A 17,274-nucleotide genomic window follows, 5' to 3' on the forward strand; every position below is an offset into this window, starting at 1 on the left:
GCGTGCTGTCCTTTAGTCTCAGGATACATTATAATAGTTTGGGTTTTTTTCAATCTTTTTTCTGTAACACCTTGTGGCTACTGAGGTAGCTGGTATTAAATCCCTTCCCAAATCATGCATCCAGTTCAGTGTCTGAACCCAGAAGGTAGGTCAAACTGCGTTTCCCAGAGGTTATGCCACATTTCCCAGTGGAAATTTCTTTCTATTCTTTTTTTGGTAGCAGAGGGTGGTAAGGTGCCACACAGCTGAATCCTCTCTCAGCATCAAAAGATAGGTGTGGATAATCTCCATATCTGCTATCACACCAGAAGCAGTGGCAAAATTATGCAAAATCTGGAGCTTGGCTAAATAAAATTAGTAGAAGTATTACCTGTGGTTTGATATTGCTTTATGTTGTGTCTCTTATTGCAGAAAGTTGTATGCAACCGAGTTAATGGGGTTCTTTCAAATATGTAAAAATGATATGTAAAAAATCTGTATTATGTGGGTATACTATGACAGTACTTTGCAATCCCATTTTTTAATGACAGGTGGATTGTTATAAAACTTTGAGCTACATTTAATTGAAGAATAATTTAGGCAGGGAAGATTTTGGTAAATTGGCACTGTGGCTATAGGATTTAAACCCAGTATTATTTCAATAACAGTGGAGAGAAATTACTGAGGTGGGAATCATTCTTCAAGGACTGATGAGTGTTGAGTTTATATCTCTATATCTCGTATGTTCTTTAGTAGCCGAAGTTTTCACATTGACAGAAAAGGTATTGCAAACCTCATTGCTAAAATAGTACCCTGAGATGACAAGAGCTTAATTAACTTAAGCAAAGTTCAAATTGAAGAAAATGAAAAGAAAGTGCCTGGCCATTGCTGGCATTTGAGAATCCAGTAAGCCACCATTTACCAAAGTCTTCAAGCAAATGATGGACAAATCCAGCCAGTTAAGGATTTTCAGTAATATTTCAGCCATGACTTTCAGTTGTCTCCTCCTCACTCAGACAAATTATTTGAATCCTATCCAGAGTCACCAAGATATTCTTAAATGAAGCCACTGTCTCCATGAGACAATACTTAAATCATTCCACTGCTACAAGAAACTAAAAATGGGCGTCATATTGATAAGGTGTCACAACAACCAACTTCATAGCACTCTGGTGTACACTCAAGATGAATGACTCATGCAAAGCTGTGTTACCCTGAAGGAGAAGAAAAATTTATCCAGTTCTGTCCTCTAAAACTTATAAAAAAAAAAATATAATGCGCAAGTACCTATAATAGCCTAAACATCAATACTTTGCAGTCAGAAGTACCAAGTGAAAAGTGTCTATATATGCCAAGGTAATAGAATACTTCATTAACAGCAGTAGTCTCTCAACTGTCATACCAGTGCATCTGCTAAGCTATAACTATGTTTAGAAACAGTTTCACTGGAGACAGAAAGTTCTGAGCCTTTCCAGCATGCTTTCTGATAAACCTTTCCAGGCAAAATGGAAGAGCTTTGAGGAGGATTTAAGTGGAGGTATAGTCTGCAGCAAAATAACCAACTTCCTGTAAGCAGATCCAGTTAAAAATTCTTAAAGTAGTTGGCAAAATGCCTTTTCTCAGGGAGACATAGAAACTGGCTTTGCTCTTTGCAGACTAATCATTGGACACGTCTGATCACAGAAGCAGAGGAGAAGGAAGTGAGGAAGAGATTAGAGTGGCCACTTTGCAGCTTTCTTACTCCTGAAGAATTCTTACCTTGGAAATCAGGGTTATTTTAAAATGTCTGACAGACGGAACATGGCAATTTTCCTGTTTCCTTCTAAAAACACCAATTTTCTAAAAAAAAAAAACCAAACAGAAAAACCAGTCCTACATAATTAAAATAATTCCCAATTTTATCAGAAATTTTAATGAAAAGTTATAAAATGTAATTTTTTTTTACGATGAGCAAAATGCCCCTTGCATTTTTCTGTAATACTGAAATGGTTATTTTCAGCATTAAAAAAAACCCTGTTAAAATATTCGTCTTCCCTGTTTCCATTTCACTGTGAGTGGTATAATTTCTGCTTCTTTCTGTTTTAGAATGAAAGGACATTTTAAGATGTCCCAGATTGGCTGGAGTATTATAATTTTGCTGAGTATTTCTCAACAAGGCCTATTTGTAGGCAGAGGCAAAGACTCACATAGATTCATCTGCAGGAGTATGACTAACAAAATGCTCTCTGCCTCTTGCTACCACCAGCGGTATCAATAGGAGTAAATCTGTATCATCCCAGCTTAAACTTCTTCCCCAGCAGGATCTTTGGAAAAGTTTATTTAGCTGCTTCTCCTTCTCCTTTGCTCTTCTATATACATATTTTATGTATAAGAGGGGAGCTAGAAAGAAGATGGGGAAGCAGGGTTATGTTAGCGTGAGGAGCTTCCAGGGCAGGCTTCCAGGGCAGCTTTGCTGGCTCTTCTCTCCCTAGCAGCATCGCCATGTCCTGCTTCGCCATCCTCCTGAAATCATCATGCTCTTCAGATGTGGTCTTTCATTCTTGTCATTAGTCATAATCCTCAGTTTGTCAGATGTGTGTTCTGGCCTCTCCCACACACCTCTGTTTACTCTTCCTCCTGTTGCCAGTCTGTTCCTCCCTTCTTCTCCATTCCTTTCCATGCTTCTTTTCTACATTTCCATTCTCTAATCCCAACTACAGTCCTTATGCGCTTTAAAAAAATGCCTCATAGCGTTCACTGTGCCTCCAAACCAATCTCATGATCTTATGGTTATAACTCTTGTTCTGCTTCCCCTTTCTGCTTCCTTTGTCTCCTGCCATTATGCCATTTCTATTCAGGCTGTCATCTCTTCTGGAAAGGGATTTTTCTTGTTCTCTGTTTTGCAAAGCACCTGGCATGTTTTTGATTCTGTCAAACAAATAATAACAACAGATATGAAATTTGCAGTGCAGCAGAATCCTGATATCAGGAAGTAATAGAGGTAAATTACACTATCATTTTCATTGCCATGTATACACCACTATTTGAAAAAAATTCCCATTGACTGGCTAGGTAAACATCAATAAACTCAGAAATTCCCAAGCAAACACCTCTAACATGAAGGAAATGTAGTTGTGTTTCACGTCGGATCTCAATGAGCCACAGGGTTATACTTGACAATTTCAGTATTGGAAACAAAGGAAATAAATGAATGAGGTGCAGTTTTTCAGATGGGGATTAGAGTATAAAATTAAGTACTGGGAGAAGATGTAGATAACTGTTTAAAACAGAGAAGCAGGACAACGGTGGAATGGGTGTGTTCAATTTAACTCTGCTTAATTAAGAAAGCATACACAAGGTAGGTAGATTCTAGCATGTAAGCTAATGAAAGTAGACTCTCCCTTAACCTGATATTATCAGAAGCTCTTAGTATGGTTGAAAAATCTTATAAAACATTTTAACTGATTCATCTCAGTCATTATATGATATTAGGCACCTGAAGACAATGTTTATATTACTTGTGCTGCTAAAAAAGCCCCAACAAAACAAACCCAGAGCTTAAAAAATAAAAGGTAAGAATAAGATGTGGGTTTTACTGTACATTTAGTGACCGACTAGTCATATGAAATCTCTAAACAATATAGCTTTAGCTCTAATTGATGTAGGCCAGGACTGAACGGAAATTATTTTACATATGTCTAGAAATCTCTTAACTAAATTATTTGAAAATTCCTGAGAGAAAAGATATTTATTATAGACATTGAGACAAGCCAATGTAACACTAATACTAAAGAAAAATAAATGAGCAGAGGAATGTCCCCCTGCTATACCAACCAATATTCTTATAGCTGATTCCAAAGTAGTATCTGTCATTCCAGCACATGGATTAGATTATTTACCAGTGTGAATCAAAGGCAAGATACTCATTCAAGAGAAGAGCGTTATTAATACATCGTTGCATGCCATACATCTCTGTCACCAAAGTGGACAAAATGGGAGCAGATGTTTTATGGTAAACTGAGAAGAGGTTCTGATATTATTAATAGCCATAATATCTGAGGCTTAACAAACAAAAAGAGGAAGCAATCTGATGGAGAAAGTTTTCTCCTGTCTCCAGTAAAGTGTCCTAGGGACTAATTTTAAATGAAGGAAAGGTATTAACTAAGCTAAATCTCATTTCTATTAGGTTTTTTTGCACCTGCCCTTTGAAGCCCTAGTAATGCATGGAATGCGTGAGAAAAGAATTCAGCAAAAAGGAACTCTGAGGAGAAATCCTTTCGAAAAGGAAGAACTTTTTTACTCTGATAGGTCCTTTTAGTATTTTGAAGACAAGTAAGCCTTTGAATTAGTAAAAATGATTGACATGTGAATTTATTCAAAGCTAAAGGTAAATGGTAGTCACAAATGGCACTTTGATGCATAGGTATTTAAAACCTTAAGTTATATTTGTACTGACTCTCTCTTCTCATATTTTTTTGGTTAGCACCAGGATGGAGGTCTCCAGATCAAGAGATTCATGAGATGGTGTACAGGGCTGCCCTGGACTGTGGCACACCGTTACTCTGGGCTGCCACTAGCTCTCACAGCCCAAGTACTAGTTTCACCAGAGCAGAGCCCAGGTGCAAGCTAACAAGCATGAAACATCAACAAATGGGAGATGAGGATCCCTGTGCAACACATGGCAAATCAATGAGATAATTTCCTTTCATCTCTATGACCCAGTTACTCATTACCATAATGGTTCATTTCTAGCTGCCGTGCTGTCCAATATCATTCCAGATTTAGACAGTCTATCTCCCTGGAAAGAGATAGAAACCTAAAATGGTTTGGAGAAACTGAATGCCAGTCAAAGACAGTGGATAAACCCTCTGAAGTGAGGATAGGGTTTCAGTTCTTGGTTGCTATATCTGTATGGTTGGATTTAGCACTCATTTATCCAATCTCTGATACACGCCAAGGCCATATCCGAAGTCAATAATGGGAGAAAACACTCAAAAGTTACTACCCACACTGTAACTTCCAGATAAAGGAAACCCCATGAGAGCTAGCTCTCCAAGAGTCCTGGGTAAGGCATCATGTATTCCAACAGTAAATCAGGATGTGTCAGGGATTCACAGCCCCTAACCTTCTCTGAAATTAGATGCCTAAATTCATCCTTTCAACAGGAGATACATGTAAAGAAGGATCAAAGAGATCACATGCACTTTATCTAAGAGTTGAGCAGTGTTAGAATGATATGGCAAAGTGTGGTGCTGGCAGACCAAGATATTAGGTTTTCTGGGAAGAGAAAGGCCACTCAATGTCTTCCAAGAAAAATCTCCATTTTGCTCAGAACAACAGTCTCCTCATTCCCACAGAAATATCATAAACAAGATTTTCAGAATAAGGAGGGGATTTCTGAAGCGGAAAGGTGCATCAGGAAGGGAAGGGATTGTACACTGCAGGAAGTAATTTCAGAGGTAATTTTGGACTAGGCTTACCCTACCCAACCTTTTCCCAGGCAAGCAGCTGCAGCTCAAAGTGTTTGGCAACATATGAATACCAATATATGAGTCTCTCCTTTCCCACACAGAGGTTGAAAATATCATGTTGGCCTTTTTGTAACAGCTTCCCACAGCCCAATGCTGTAGAGTCAATCTTAGTCTTTCTATGCCTTTCTCACCCAAGAGATATGTAACGTTCCCACAAGTTCCAGAAAAGTAGGCCATTCATCAAATCACAGAAAAATAAGGTGAGCCTTATCCATAAGGATGCCAGACAAGTATTATATGTCCATCAGCATCCTGAACTATGGATAGGCATGATTCAGCTATCAGTAAGCATGAGGGGAGACAGTCTGTTGTCTTGTTCTGGCATTTATGCTAAACAAGGAGAGACAGTGAGCTCAGTAACAGCTGGATGTCACCTCTGTGAGATATCTCCCTACTTGCAGCAAACAGCTTCTACCAATTCACATCATATTCATCTGCTTACTAATGCTCACTGACCTTAGCTAACAAGGACTTCCATCACCAAAAGGCTTTAAATTAAAAACAATAGCAACAACACAATAGAAGTTATGGTCTAAACCCTGCCAAATATAATATACTGTTTTGCAAAAGTATGCTGCAATGGTTCAATGACACATTTGCACATATATAAGTCCTTGTTAAGATATCTGGCTTCTGTTTCTGTGGTAGCCAAAGTGAAGGTCTCTTAACTTAGATGTGAAAATTCAGCCTTAAATATCATGCAACCACTTCCGAAATCATTATGAAATATAGATTTTTTTAATCTTAAATTTAAATAACTGGACAGCATCTGATGTTAAAAAAAAGAAGATAAATTCAGCTTTGCACAATCCAATTACAAATATACAAGTGTAAAAATGGTATTAGCTACTTTAAAGGTTTACTTTATACAGATTTTTTTACCTTTTTCAATAATTATTAAGATACTTTGCTATACTGACAGCAGGTATATTTCTATGGTATATCTTCTTGCTTTTTCAGCAAATAATTCAAAAGCAGATGACACAGGTCAAGCATTAGTTCTCGTATGATTTTCAATAATCCAGCTATATTAATATCATAAAATCCGTAAGAAATATGTTTATAACAGGACAAATGGATGGGAAGAGACTTTGTCCCCCATTCATTACAAGGAATACAAAATCACAAAAGGTAACTTTTTTCTCCTGCTTCCCTGAAAAAATCCCTTCACCAGGTGTTTTGGGGTTTTTTTCTGCTGTTCATCTCCCCTTTAGATTGCCAACAGAAAGATTTTGACATTATTTTAAATACACTCCATTAGCTTGTATCACTGGTGTTAATGGGGCAGTCCACAGAAGCCTGACATTCCACTCTTTTATATTCAACAACTCCCCCCACTGTAAACACACTTCTTTTTCTTGTTTATTTTGATTTGTTTTAATCAACACTAATGACTTCTGCACTCAAGAATGGTCTCCCTGACTCATAGTTTGTTGGTTGTAGATAGACATTGCTTTAGTTGTTTCTGGGGTAGTAAATGTTCCTTCCTCACAATCATCTTCTACTTACCCTGCAGCGAAGCATGGATGCTGCTAGGAAAGTATTAATAACTGATGCCAGCTGGGGAGAAATTGAAGAAGAGCATGGTGCTGCAAATAATTTCCTACCTCATGGCTGAGAAAATATCCCTCAAAAGCAGCTCTGCACAAGTAAACAAATGTGGACAACTGCAGAGGAAACTTGGTGTTGGGATACTCAAGTAACTACTGCAAGAAAGGTACTATCTGGAAGTCACCTTGCTGTTAGTAAAGCAGTTTCGTGGGATAGGAGGCAGTTTGTGGCTGAGATTTGCAACAAAGAGCACACAGCCTAATTAGGATGCTTTTGCCAGCAAGTAGAAATCATAAAACAGGATTTGCCTCTTGCACAAATTTAGGTAATGTAGGCATTGAGACAACTATTTCTCTTGAAAAGAGCACTACAAAGAAATGCCTAAAAGCTATTTTTTTTTCCTTCCGTGCCCTCACTCCTGCTATTGGCAGTGGATGAACTGAAGTAGGGAAGCTATGTAGTAAAGTGCAACCTTTCTCTCCACAACAGCAAACAATAATTTCTTCACAGCACTGAGGCCCAGTAATATTAAAGGAGAATCCTCATTAGGAATACCTCTCAGTGCCTTGCTGGCCCAGTTTCTTCAGGTAGGCATATTGGCCTGGATTTGAATCTAACCCTGTTTTTTTTTTCCAGCAGCCCATGAGGGTACAAATATTGTCTACTGGTGAAGGAGACACTGCTATTTTGTATAGACTAATACAAGGGATGACTTATGGGCTACTCCAGTAAACAAACCAGGAGAGATACCTGGAATGAAACAGCCTGCAACTCTTTCAGTTAAAAAATGCCATTTTTGAGTGGCCTTCAGGAGGTATCAGAATGATTTTACTAAGTTTCTTCCAGGCAAATCAGATTTCTCATGCAATTTGCTATGTGAAATATTAGGGCAATAACACATTTAATTCATGATTATGTCTGAAAAGAGCATGGTGGAGAGAACAAATCTGAGATTCCTGCACCTTCTTGCTCTTAAGCTACATGTGCATTCTTGGCATAGGCTGTTTGTCCCTGAGAAAAGGAAATTGAAACGTGTTACAGCAGACATGTTAAAAATGGACATGCAGCCCTTCAGGAAGCCAGTGGAAGTTGGCATACTAACACAGGTTGAATAACATTCAATAAATTGCTTGAGTAATGTTCCTACAGACATGAAATGAGAGGGATCAATGTGGATACATTCTATCTATCTATCTGTCTAGCCTCCTGCAAGCCAGATTTGAATGTACGAGTAAAAATAAAGGATGATTTTTCTCCTCAATGAGACAGTATCTTTGGATCAGGAAGTTTGTTCCTTTATGTAAATTCATGGTTTTCGTCATAATTCTAAGGCAACAATCACAGAATCGCAGAATGGGTCAGTTTGGAAGGGACCACAGTGGGTCTTCTGGTCCAACCTCATTGCTCAAGCAGGTTTGTCCTAAAGCACATGGAACAGGACTGTGTCCAGATGGTTCTTGAATATCTCCAGTGAGGAAGACTACATCTCTGGGCAATATAATCACAAGATAATTTCTATTGCACTTGATAGATCCTACAGACTCTCAGCATTCCTTCTGTTTTGTTTTGGCACAAAAGAGGAAGGCTTTAATTATGGACTTGGGGCTGTAATGTCTCCAGTTTATAAATGACTTGACATACTCAGAGTCATGGAACTCTAATATCAGTAGCACATGTAAGTCTTTGGGCGTAGCTATGGCTTAAAGCACTGTGCATGTTTTTCAGTGTTAGCCATGTTATGATTCATCAGATGACCTCTAAGTTGTAATTTTTCGTTATTAATTATTATTAGCAGCACAGTTCTCCTATTGGTTATTTGGTTCAATTAAATGCAGAAGCCTTGGTCCATGAATGAATAGATTTTCTATTCCTGATTTAGCTCTTCTGGCACCAGGCATTATGTCTTGTTTTGTCCAAGATTCATTTGGCTGGCTACACAAGTTTCGCCTGGCTGTATCACATCTTTTTTCATAGTCTATCAAGACATCAATTATTTTTTAACTTGTGGTTCTTTTTTGGTCACTCTAATTAGACATTAATTTCACCCAATTTGTATGGTGTAAGTGCTAAAATCTGCTATCATTATACAAGACTTAAAGAGAACTTCTCTAAAATCATCTGAGAGTAAATATCATCATAGTTCATGTCATATTTTCAGGCTTTTATTGTAAAATTCTCCTTTCATGTCTCGATTTCAAGTCTGCTTGAATGAGTTGTGTATTACCAGTTGCTTTCCCATCTGTCTCAATTTAGTCTCTTTGACAAATTCCAATCTGGCCTGAGGAAAAATCAGAGTACTGAAACCACTCCACATTCCATTATTAAGTATATTATATTAACAGTGTCTCTTTACTTAAAAAATCTTCACACTCCTTAACTCTCCTGTCAGCAATGTCTTGTGGAGCCCTACAACTCAGACATTCTGAATGACTTCACGGCTCTCTTTCCATTCCCTCCCATCTTCTGACTTCTCACCACGTACAAAAGTGAGGGTTTTCCTCCATAATTTCTAACCTTTCATAATCTTGTTGGATGTAACCTACAGGGTCTACACATCACTCCTTTCACTTTCAAACTGCCTAACCCTTATCCACCCTGAAAGTACTCTGAGAATTTCATGGATCTTATGGACATGCTAATTTTATCCCTTAGCCTGTCGCAACAGATTTGGCTCTAAATGCACGTGTCAATTATTGTAACTTAGAAGTCCCACAAAACCAAATCCAGAGGAAAAACTCTCACAAAATTAGCTTGCATTCTGCCACTACTCTTTTGTCAGGATACTGCAGATTTTGTGCCTATGATTTAATCATTTATATTTTTCAAATCCCTATATGGAATATGTTACAAAAATGGGGAACCCTGTTATACTTTGGGTTTCACAGGCCATTTGTTGGATGAGGTTTTTCTTTCTTTTTTTTTTTTCCCCTAAACTGTTGTCATTTCATCTCTGCTTTCCCATTCCTCCCCAATCCATTTTTGCAGGAACTTTAATTGTAGAACCGCCTATTTCCAAGTAAATAGAGGGCTGCATTATGCAAACAATAAAGATACCTGTTTAAAAGTAATTGTTTGGCTATATTTGAATCCCTTAAGAGAATATGAGAAAAAAATATAGGCTACAGCCCAGGATTTCATGTTTTACTAGAAATTTGTTTTAGACTAAGACTTTTGAGTAATCTTGCAAATCTCAAATCTACCATATGCAGGTCCATTACAAATTAGTGGGGGGAAAAATTTTGCCTGTTTCCATATATCAGTTAATTGATCAGAAGCACAGTCCTAACATGTCCTGAAGATGGAGAAACCCTGTTGTGATAACTGCTCAGAATATAATAGCACCAACTGTCTGAATACCCCTGCAGCACCTGCTGCCAGAATGGCTCTTGGGCAAGAATTTGTATTGTACTTTCCTAAAACAGCGCTTGTCATTCTGTATGGAATCTGTTCTCTTCCATGAGAACTTCAAATGTCACTTGTTTAAAATAAAACAAATAGGAGAAACAACCCAACCAACAAACAAAACTCACCAAAGCCCAAATGCATATCATGAGCACATCAGTTTTTAACCACATGCAAGGGAGGCAATGAATTAAGGATGTTTTAGCTCTAACATGTAACAAATATGCTTTTAAAAGGTGAAATGACCATTTTTTGGCCAAGTTGCCCTTCACTCCTTTCACACAGGCAGTGAACTGCTTCATGCCGTTACTGGGCAACAGAATGTTAGCTGAACCTGCTCCTGTGGCAGGGTGTCTCTGTATCTCCTGGCACAATGGCTGTAGTGACACGAATACCATCTCAGCAGTAACCCAAAAGTCATGGAATTTAAATAATTCTCAAAATTGCTGCATATGAATTACTTAGAAAGTTAAGGACAAATTATTATTTTTTTTATTTCAACTACTAACCAATAAATGTAAAAAAATACCAACAACAAAACAAAAATAAACCCCTTCATCCCCCACATTAAAGCAATAGTTTTTGTAACATTCAAAACAGTGGAAACTATTCATTGTATATTACTATTAGTGGAGAAAAGCAAATTTAATTTAAAATCAATTTTTCAAACTCCCTCAGTGGATGCCAGATAATTCAAGCTTAAACAAATATAAAAGACCTCATTTTAAACTGAAAATAATACAGACAGAGCTCAATTATTGAGATATTAAGGGCAACATTCAATTTGAGATACATTTAAGCATCTTTGCCTCCTGGAGATTTTTACATGACAAGGCTTTAGATAAACATGGTTTTGCAAACAGCAACTATCATATCTGATCACATAACCTCTGGACTAAAGCAGTATGTCAGCAAATATTTCTGATTATTTAAAATATTAAATAACTGTAATTTACTAGGCAGGTCTTCCTCAGAACAATCACAGAAATTTTCAAGAATTTATATCCACATACAAAAAGCATTTAGATGACCTGTTACAAGCCTCTGAATAATAATAATAATAATAGTAATTAAAAAAATCACTTCTCTCTGTGATAAAGCCCAGTTTAAATACATTCTGGGATATACCAGTGGTGGAGGAGCTGCCTTTCTACGACACTCGGCTTACAAGGAAAACTGTAGCAGCCAAGGACAGATAGGGTAGGAATCACTTTACCTAACTTTAGCTATATAGATATTAGATGCCTAATTTAAGCTAATCATCTGGCTTCCCTCTACAGCTAATGGAGATAAGCATTCCCAGAGGGAGATTCATCCTGCTTTTCTTTAGGCATCTCTCTTCTAGATGCTTGTAGATGGATAAAGTCAAGAAAGATCAGCCTCACTGACAGCCTGGCAATCTGTCATTAGCAATGCACAATTTCCAAATTCTTTGAAATGAAGCCAGAACTGAATTTTTTTTTCATCATTTAGCCTTTCATTCTCCCTGTGACCCAACTTTTTCTTCAGTTCCTCCCATGAACATCAACTTTCTCTGGCACTTTATTTTTCTTACCCTGGACTGTGTTTTTTGAAACCTGGGGAACTGCAACCAGTGTCAATATGTTGCTGCTCTACCAGTTACAAATCAATTTACATGCATGTGCTCTAAATGCAGTAATGATCTTAACATATAGATAAGTTATCTGATTGATTGCGGTTGATTGCGATTGTGCTTTCTGGGTCTACTCTACCACTTTCAAATGTGTAAAAATCTGTGGCAACATTAAGGCAGTCAAGGTATATAGATGAATGCTAAAATATATTTACTATTCAAAGAAGATGGCTTAAATCAAACCAGGAAAATTAAGGAAGAAATATCATTAGGGCCCTCACTTGTACATGTGTGAGCCCAAGTCACCACACATGCTTCGAGGCCTCTGTGCTTCAGAATATTGAACAAGTCCTAAAGGTGAAGCCTGGCCTCAATTCTTTTGCATTTAGGGTTCGTAGGTTCTCAGCAATACCAGCATTGCTGCATTGCACCTTTGATGACCAAGCCCTTGGAAACAGTAGCCGAGATTTATAAGGAAGCAGGTGTCTAAACTTAAGACTGCTAAATTCTTAGCTGGGTGCCTAAAGCAGCAACAAGACTGACAAGCACCCTGCCCAGCTGCCCACAGACGCTCACCCCAGTAGTGAGGCACTTAGCATTTGTTATAACACAAAATGGATGTTTATTAATTGTGTATTTATTAATTGTGTTCTAATGGTTACTTGAAATGCCTTGTCCGAGTGCTTGCGTGCACTAATTTCAATATTGGGCATGCAGTCTACTCTGCATCTTACTCCTACAGTATTTTTAGAAAATTAATTTTAATAGTTAAAAAAACATCTTGAGCTGCATACGTGAAAATAACTCCGTTTCTACTGAATGACAATCTAATACGAAATAAGAATAGTCACCTTTTTTTCTTACTCTGCCCAAATCCAGGCAATAAATTAGGCTTCTCAGCATGACTGTAAAGTGCTGTGAATTGTATAAACAATCATATATGGACACTGAAAAATAACCCTTATGCACATTGCATTATAGTTCCAAAAATATATTTACAGTCTATTACAAAGATTACAAATGGAAGTGTCTATGTATCGGGATTATGCTAGTTAAAAGCTTTTTACAGATTTTCTTCAACAAAGGTGGGGGGGAACAAAAAATTAGTATAACCAAACTTTTCTAATGAAACAAATAAATAAAATGACAAATATAACACTGTACAGTGATCTAAAAAAAGGGAGAAAAAAGGAGGGGGGAAAATGATGCATTTAAGTTTTTGATAACTATCTTTGGTCCTAAATGTGGGAAAACACGTTATGTAGCACTGAATATACATGTTTGTTTGTGATGCTCTGCAAGTAAAATAGAAAAATATAGTGCATTTTCAATGTATTCAGAGCTCACTACACATAAATGTGTGTACAAAACAAGACAGTATAAATAAAATTTACAAGTTTTACAAAGGAACATTTACAAGGTTTTTCTTTTGTTTTTATTTTTTTTGTGTGGATGCCCACATTATCAAACCAGACCAATTTATGACTGATCCCTGGGATCTTTCTCTATCAAAATCAATAGAAGCAGCCCAATTCTCTTTGGAAGTACAGCATTTCGTTGCTGGGGTAGTTCACAATTTTCAGATTTTTTTTTAAAGCATTTCTCTCTGGTTCATATACATTCTTGCAATATCTGTAAAGACACTGTTCATTATTGCTTATGGTAATTAAATATTTTAATCGAACAAAATTTATATATAAGTAAATGGTGTAAAAAGATATTCCATAGAGCAACTACCTTTGCATCTCTGTTCCTGATGAATGACTGCTGTGTCTATGTGACCACGCACACGCATGTTTGTTCAGAGCAGCAAAAGCTTGTAAAAAAATTGAAAATTTTGAACTGCCCCTTGTCTCATGCTCTACAGTTCTCATATAAAAGCTATTGTCCTTATTCTGACAGCTGGACTGCATACGGCTTAAACTCATAGAAAATATACACCAGCTATTTCTCTTAGATTTGCTAATGCAGAGTACTGAAAAAAAATGTGATGTGCTCAGATTAAATGGTTTAGGTAACACTGGAGAACTGCACCCGTGTTCTGAGACACCCCTACAATCACTTGTCCATTCAATGCTCTGTCTCAGCAGGTTTACAGCTGCAGATCTACATCTTAGAATATATCTCAGTTTAACTCTAGTCCATTAAAATCATCTTGCAAACAATTTGCTAAAAGTGCCTAGAACTACTTAGGGGTCATTATTGCTTTTCTTTTTCTTTACTTTTTTTTTTCTCTTTTATTTTCTTTTAAAAGATAGCATATGTATAACCTTAAAAAATTCTTTAAAAAATATCAGAGCTCTTGGCAACTTGCATTTTCCTGACTCCCTGCCAATTAGCTAGCCATGTCAATACGGTGCTGATTTAACAAAAGGAAATGGCACAAAAGGATACCAAAGTTCGGATAGATATACATTGCTTGGTCATGCTTCTTAAATCTCTAGGAACTCAAATAATCCTTCAGAGGTACCCAGTGTAGTAATGTGTCATTGAATTAGCACTAGAAAGGTCCAAAGATATAAACATCATACTAAAAGAAAGTCTTTATGAAGAATAAACACAAATGATTAAAAAAAGATTCAGAAATCACAGATTTAAGGAAAATATTTTGTTGAATTCAACAATAATATCATGATTTTATCTGACAAATATATTCTTTTTTAAATTTTTATGTACATTTAAAAAGTCTATTAGATAAAAAGGAGGTTAGAGAGCTCAAGGTGTTTGTATGTTTATTCAGGTAGTACTTTGTTTATTGTCACTGCTGTTTTCCTTGCCACCACTGGTGGATCCTAATTCCCTTTTCATAAATTCTGGTGGCACTTAGGAGTTCAAGTCTGTAGGTGCTTCTTGTAGCTCTTCTATTCACTGCAGGAAGGACCCAGGAAATCAAGTGTCTTCTAGCAGCACTTCATATATACTGAAGGCCAGTGCTGTTCTCTCAGTCTGTCACCTCCCTCATAAGGGAGAAATGTCTATCACACTTGGATGCCAGTGCCGTGTAAATGTAGCATTTGTGCTCTCATAGTCTGAATGCTGCTCATGATTTTCTTTTGATGGCCAACCAACGTGATCCCTAAACTCATCACATCCCTGGGGAAGATAAATGCGTACATTGTTAATTTTTCAACTTAGACTGCTATTGTATGGTATTCAACTGTGAGTCAAAGCTACGCAGTGGTTTGGACTACAGGTTTCTGATATTGAAGCTATGCTGTAACCTCAGCTCAGTACTGGGAAGTTCAAATAGACACTGTTCAACCTCTCAGCGAGGAGTGCAATTACATGACAAGTGTCATGTAATTACACTGTGTGGGTCTCCACATCTGAGAAGGAGGTCAGTATGTTTTGCATTATGATAATCTTTTATTGTGGCTTTTAAGGACACCCAAAGACAAAGACACGTCTCTTGAAAAATACTTCAGGTGGCTTTCAGGACAAAGTTATATATAAATACAAGATTTTGGGGATCGTAGCCTGTTTCCTAAAGAGATGCCTAGTGAAAGCCTTTGCATATTGACACATACCCATCATGCAAATGAATGGGGAGCAGCAGTTTCAACTCCACCCCTGCTAGTGCTAGAAGCTTGTGGACTCTGATGACAGTTCCCAAGCTATAGGCTGAGAGCCCTAGTGACACCAGGCAGATAAGAATAGGGTAGAAATCTTGAGAATATTGGGTTAGAAACTTGTTTAGAAACCCACTGCTCTCTAAGAGGAATTACATGTGTTTGGCAACCACCAGGACAAGAAAGTTGTTTGCAGGGTGCCAAGAAGACCTGTTTTAAGATGACAGTACTGATACAGGCCATGCTTGCCTTCAGAAAATTGTTTTGCTTCTACAGACTTATCCTGATGCAAAGTCCTGTCTTGCAGGACACAGACAGCCCCCAGCCAATTAGAAGAAAATTCCACATCTTCCCAGAACACATTGGGAAAAAGGTACCAATTAGGTGGTGGAGGCAATGTGGTTATTTTCCTATACATACGTACTTTGAAAGGGGCCACATTCTCCTTCATATTCTAGTCCTTTTGTGTTATTTCAATTGGTCTGAAAAGCAGGGAAAAAAATGATGCCACGCAGAGGTAGCAGGGTGTTTGCCCTTTCATGAGATGCTCTAATACAACAACATCAGCTGCTAAAACGGCTGGTTTGACCCCAAGTACAATGTCTGTACTCAGGGTAAAGTTTTGAAATTGAACATTGCGTATTATTTTACCTAGAAATTCCCTAAATGCAAGTTAAACATGCCCAGTACTAACTTACTCAATAGTCATCCTGGCAACTGATTCAAGAGAGTTGTAGCCTGCTGCTGTGAAATTATCCTTATATCTTTCCATCTTAATAGCTTGTAACCATTCGCCTACGGAGCAGAAAGTGGTAAAATCGGGAGTGTTCTGGTCCAGAAGAGGGCTAATTGGTCTATGGAGAAGGAAAAAGGAAAGTAAGTTGTTTCCAAAGAGAGTAAAACATCAGGGAGTATTTAGCAAGGTGAGAGTCAAATGAGTTTTGGGTATTAAAAATGTTGAGAGTAGAAAGTAATAGGCCTTTATACACAGTTTAGATTATTCTGTGAATAGCTCGACTACTCTGTAGCTCACAATATGTACTTCCTAAGATTATTCACATAAAAGATGAAAGGTCAGAGTGAGCAAAATCAGCCTAATGGACTACTGTTACCAACAGAAAATCAACCTTAATACCTAGCATGACAGCTGCTGTCTATGTTGCTGAGTAAAATAAAGATGCTATTCTTTTATGCATCTTAGAAAATATAGTAGTAGCTATTCCCATTTTTCAATTGGATGGGACAAAACAAAGACAAGGGAAGAGCAGAGACACAAAGTTGCTTAAGGTCACACAGCAAATCAGTCAGTAGAAGAATCAGGAGCAGAACACAGGCCAGTTGATTCCCTAGTGCAGTGATCTAGCTAGCAGATCAAAAGATTACCATGATTAAATAATTCACCTGAAATTTATGAAGAAGCCATTAAAAACTACATCATGAAATACAATGAGATGCAATCACTGAAAGGAGTTAAAAGCCAGAAAATGAAAGATAAAAATCTAGAGTGTAGCATGTCAAGGTACATTGGCCAAGCATGAGTATTGTTAATTACTATTTCTACTGTAGCAGTTTCCTAGGGCAAGGGATGCATCATATAAAACTATAATAGACAATGATCCTTGCCCTCCAGACTTTATGATTTTAAGAAACAAGAAAAACATAAACCAGT

At 37.4% G+C, this 17,274-nt stretch overlaps 1 protein-coding gene across 7 annotated transcripts in view; it reads right to left on the reverse strand.

Annotated features, from left to right (window-relative positions):
- Nucleotides 1-17,274, reverse strand: part of EPHA7 (EPH receptor A7) — a 202,245-nt gene that overhangs the window by 37,408 nt on the left and 147,563 nt on the right. For 2 of the 7 annotated variants that reach the window (XM_017739524.1, XM_017739523.1), the window contains exons 16-17: nt 16,304-16,459; nt 2,329-2,886 (exon numbers count right to left, since the gene is read on the reverse strand). The exons of 1 other annotated variant lie outside the window; for it this stretch is intronic. In XM_017739524.1, coding sequence (XP_017595013.1) covers nt 2,691-2,886; nt 16,304-16,459 — 352 coding nt within the window. In that variant the 3' untranslated portion in view covers nt 2,329-2,690. Of the gene's footprint in view, nt 1-2,328; nt 2,887-9,949; nt 15,130-16,303; nt 16,460-17,274 lie in introns of those variants that run through there. 4 more of the 7 variants (XM_008637721.2, XM_017739525.1, XM_008637722.2 and 1 more) reach the window with 3 other exon arrangements.

The sequence above is a fragment of the Corvus brachyrhynchos genome, unplaced genomic scaffold, assembly GCF_000691975.1.
Source record: "Corvus brachyrhynchos isolate BGI_N302 unplaced genomic scaffold, ASM69197v1 scaffold14, whole genome shotgun sequence".
Taxonomy (NCBI): Eukaryota; Metazoa; Chordata; class Aves; order Passeriformes; family Corvidae; genus Corvus; species Corvus brachyrhynchos.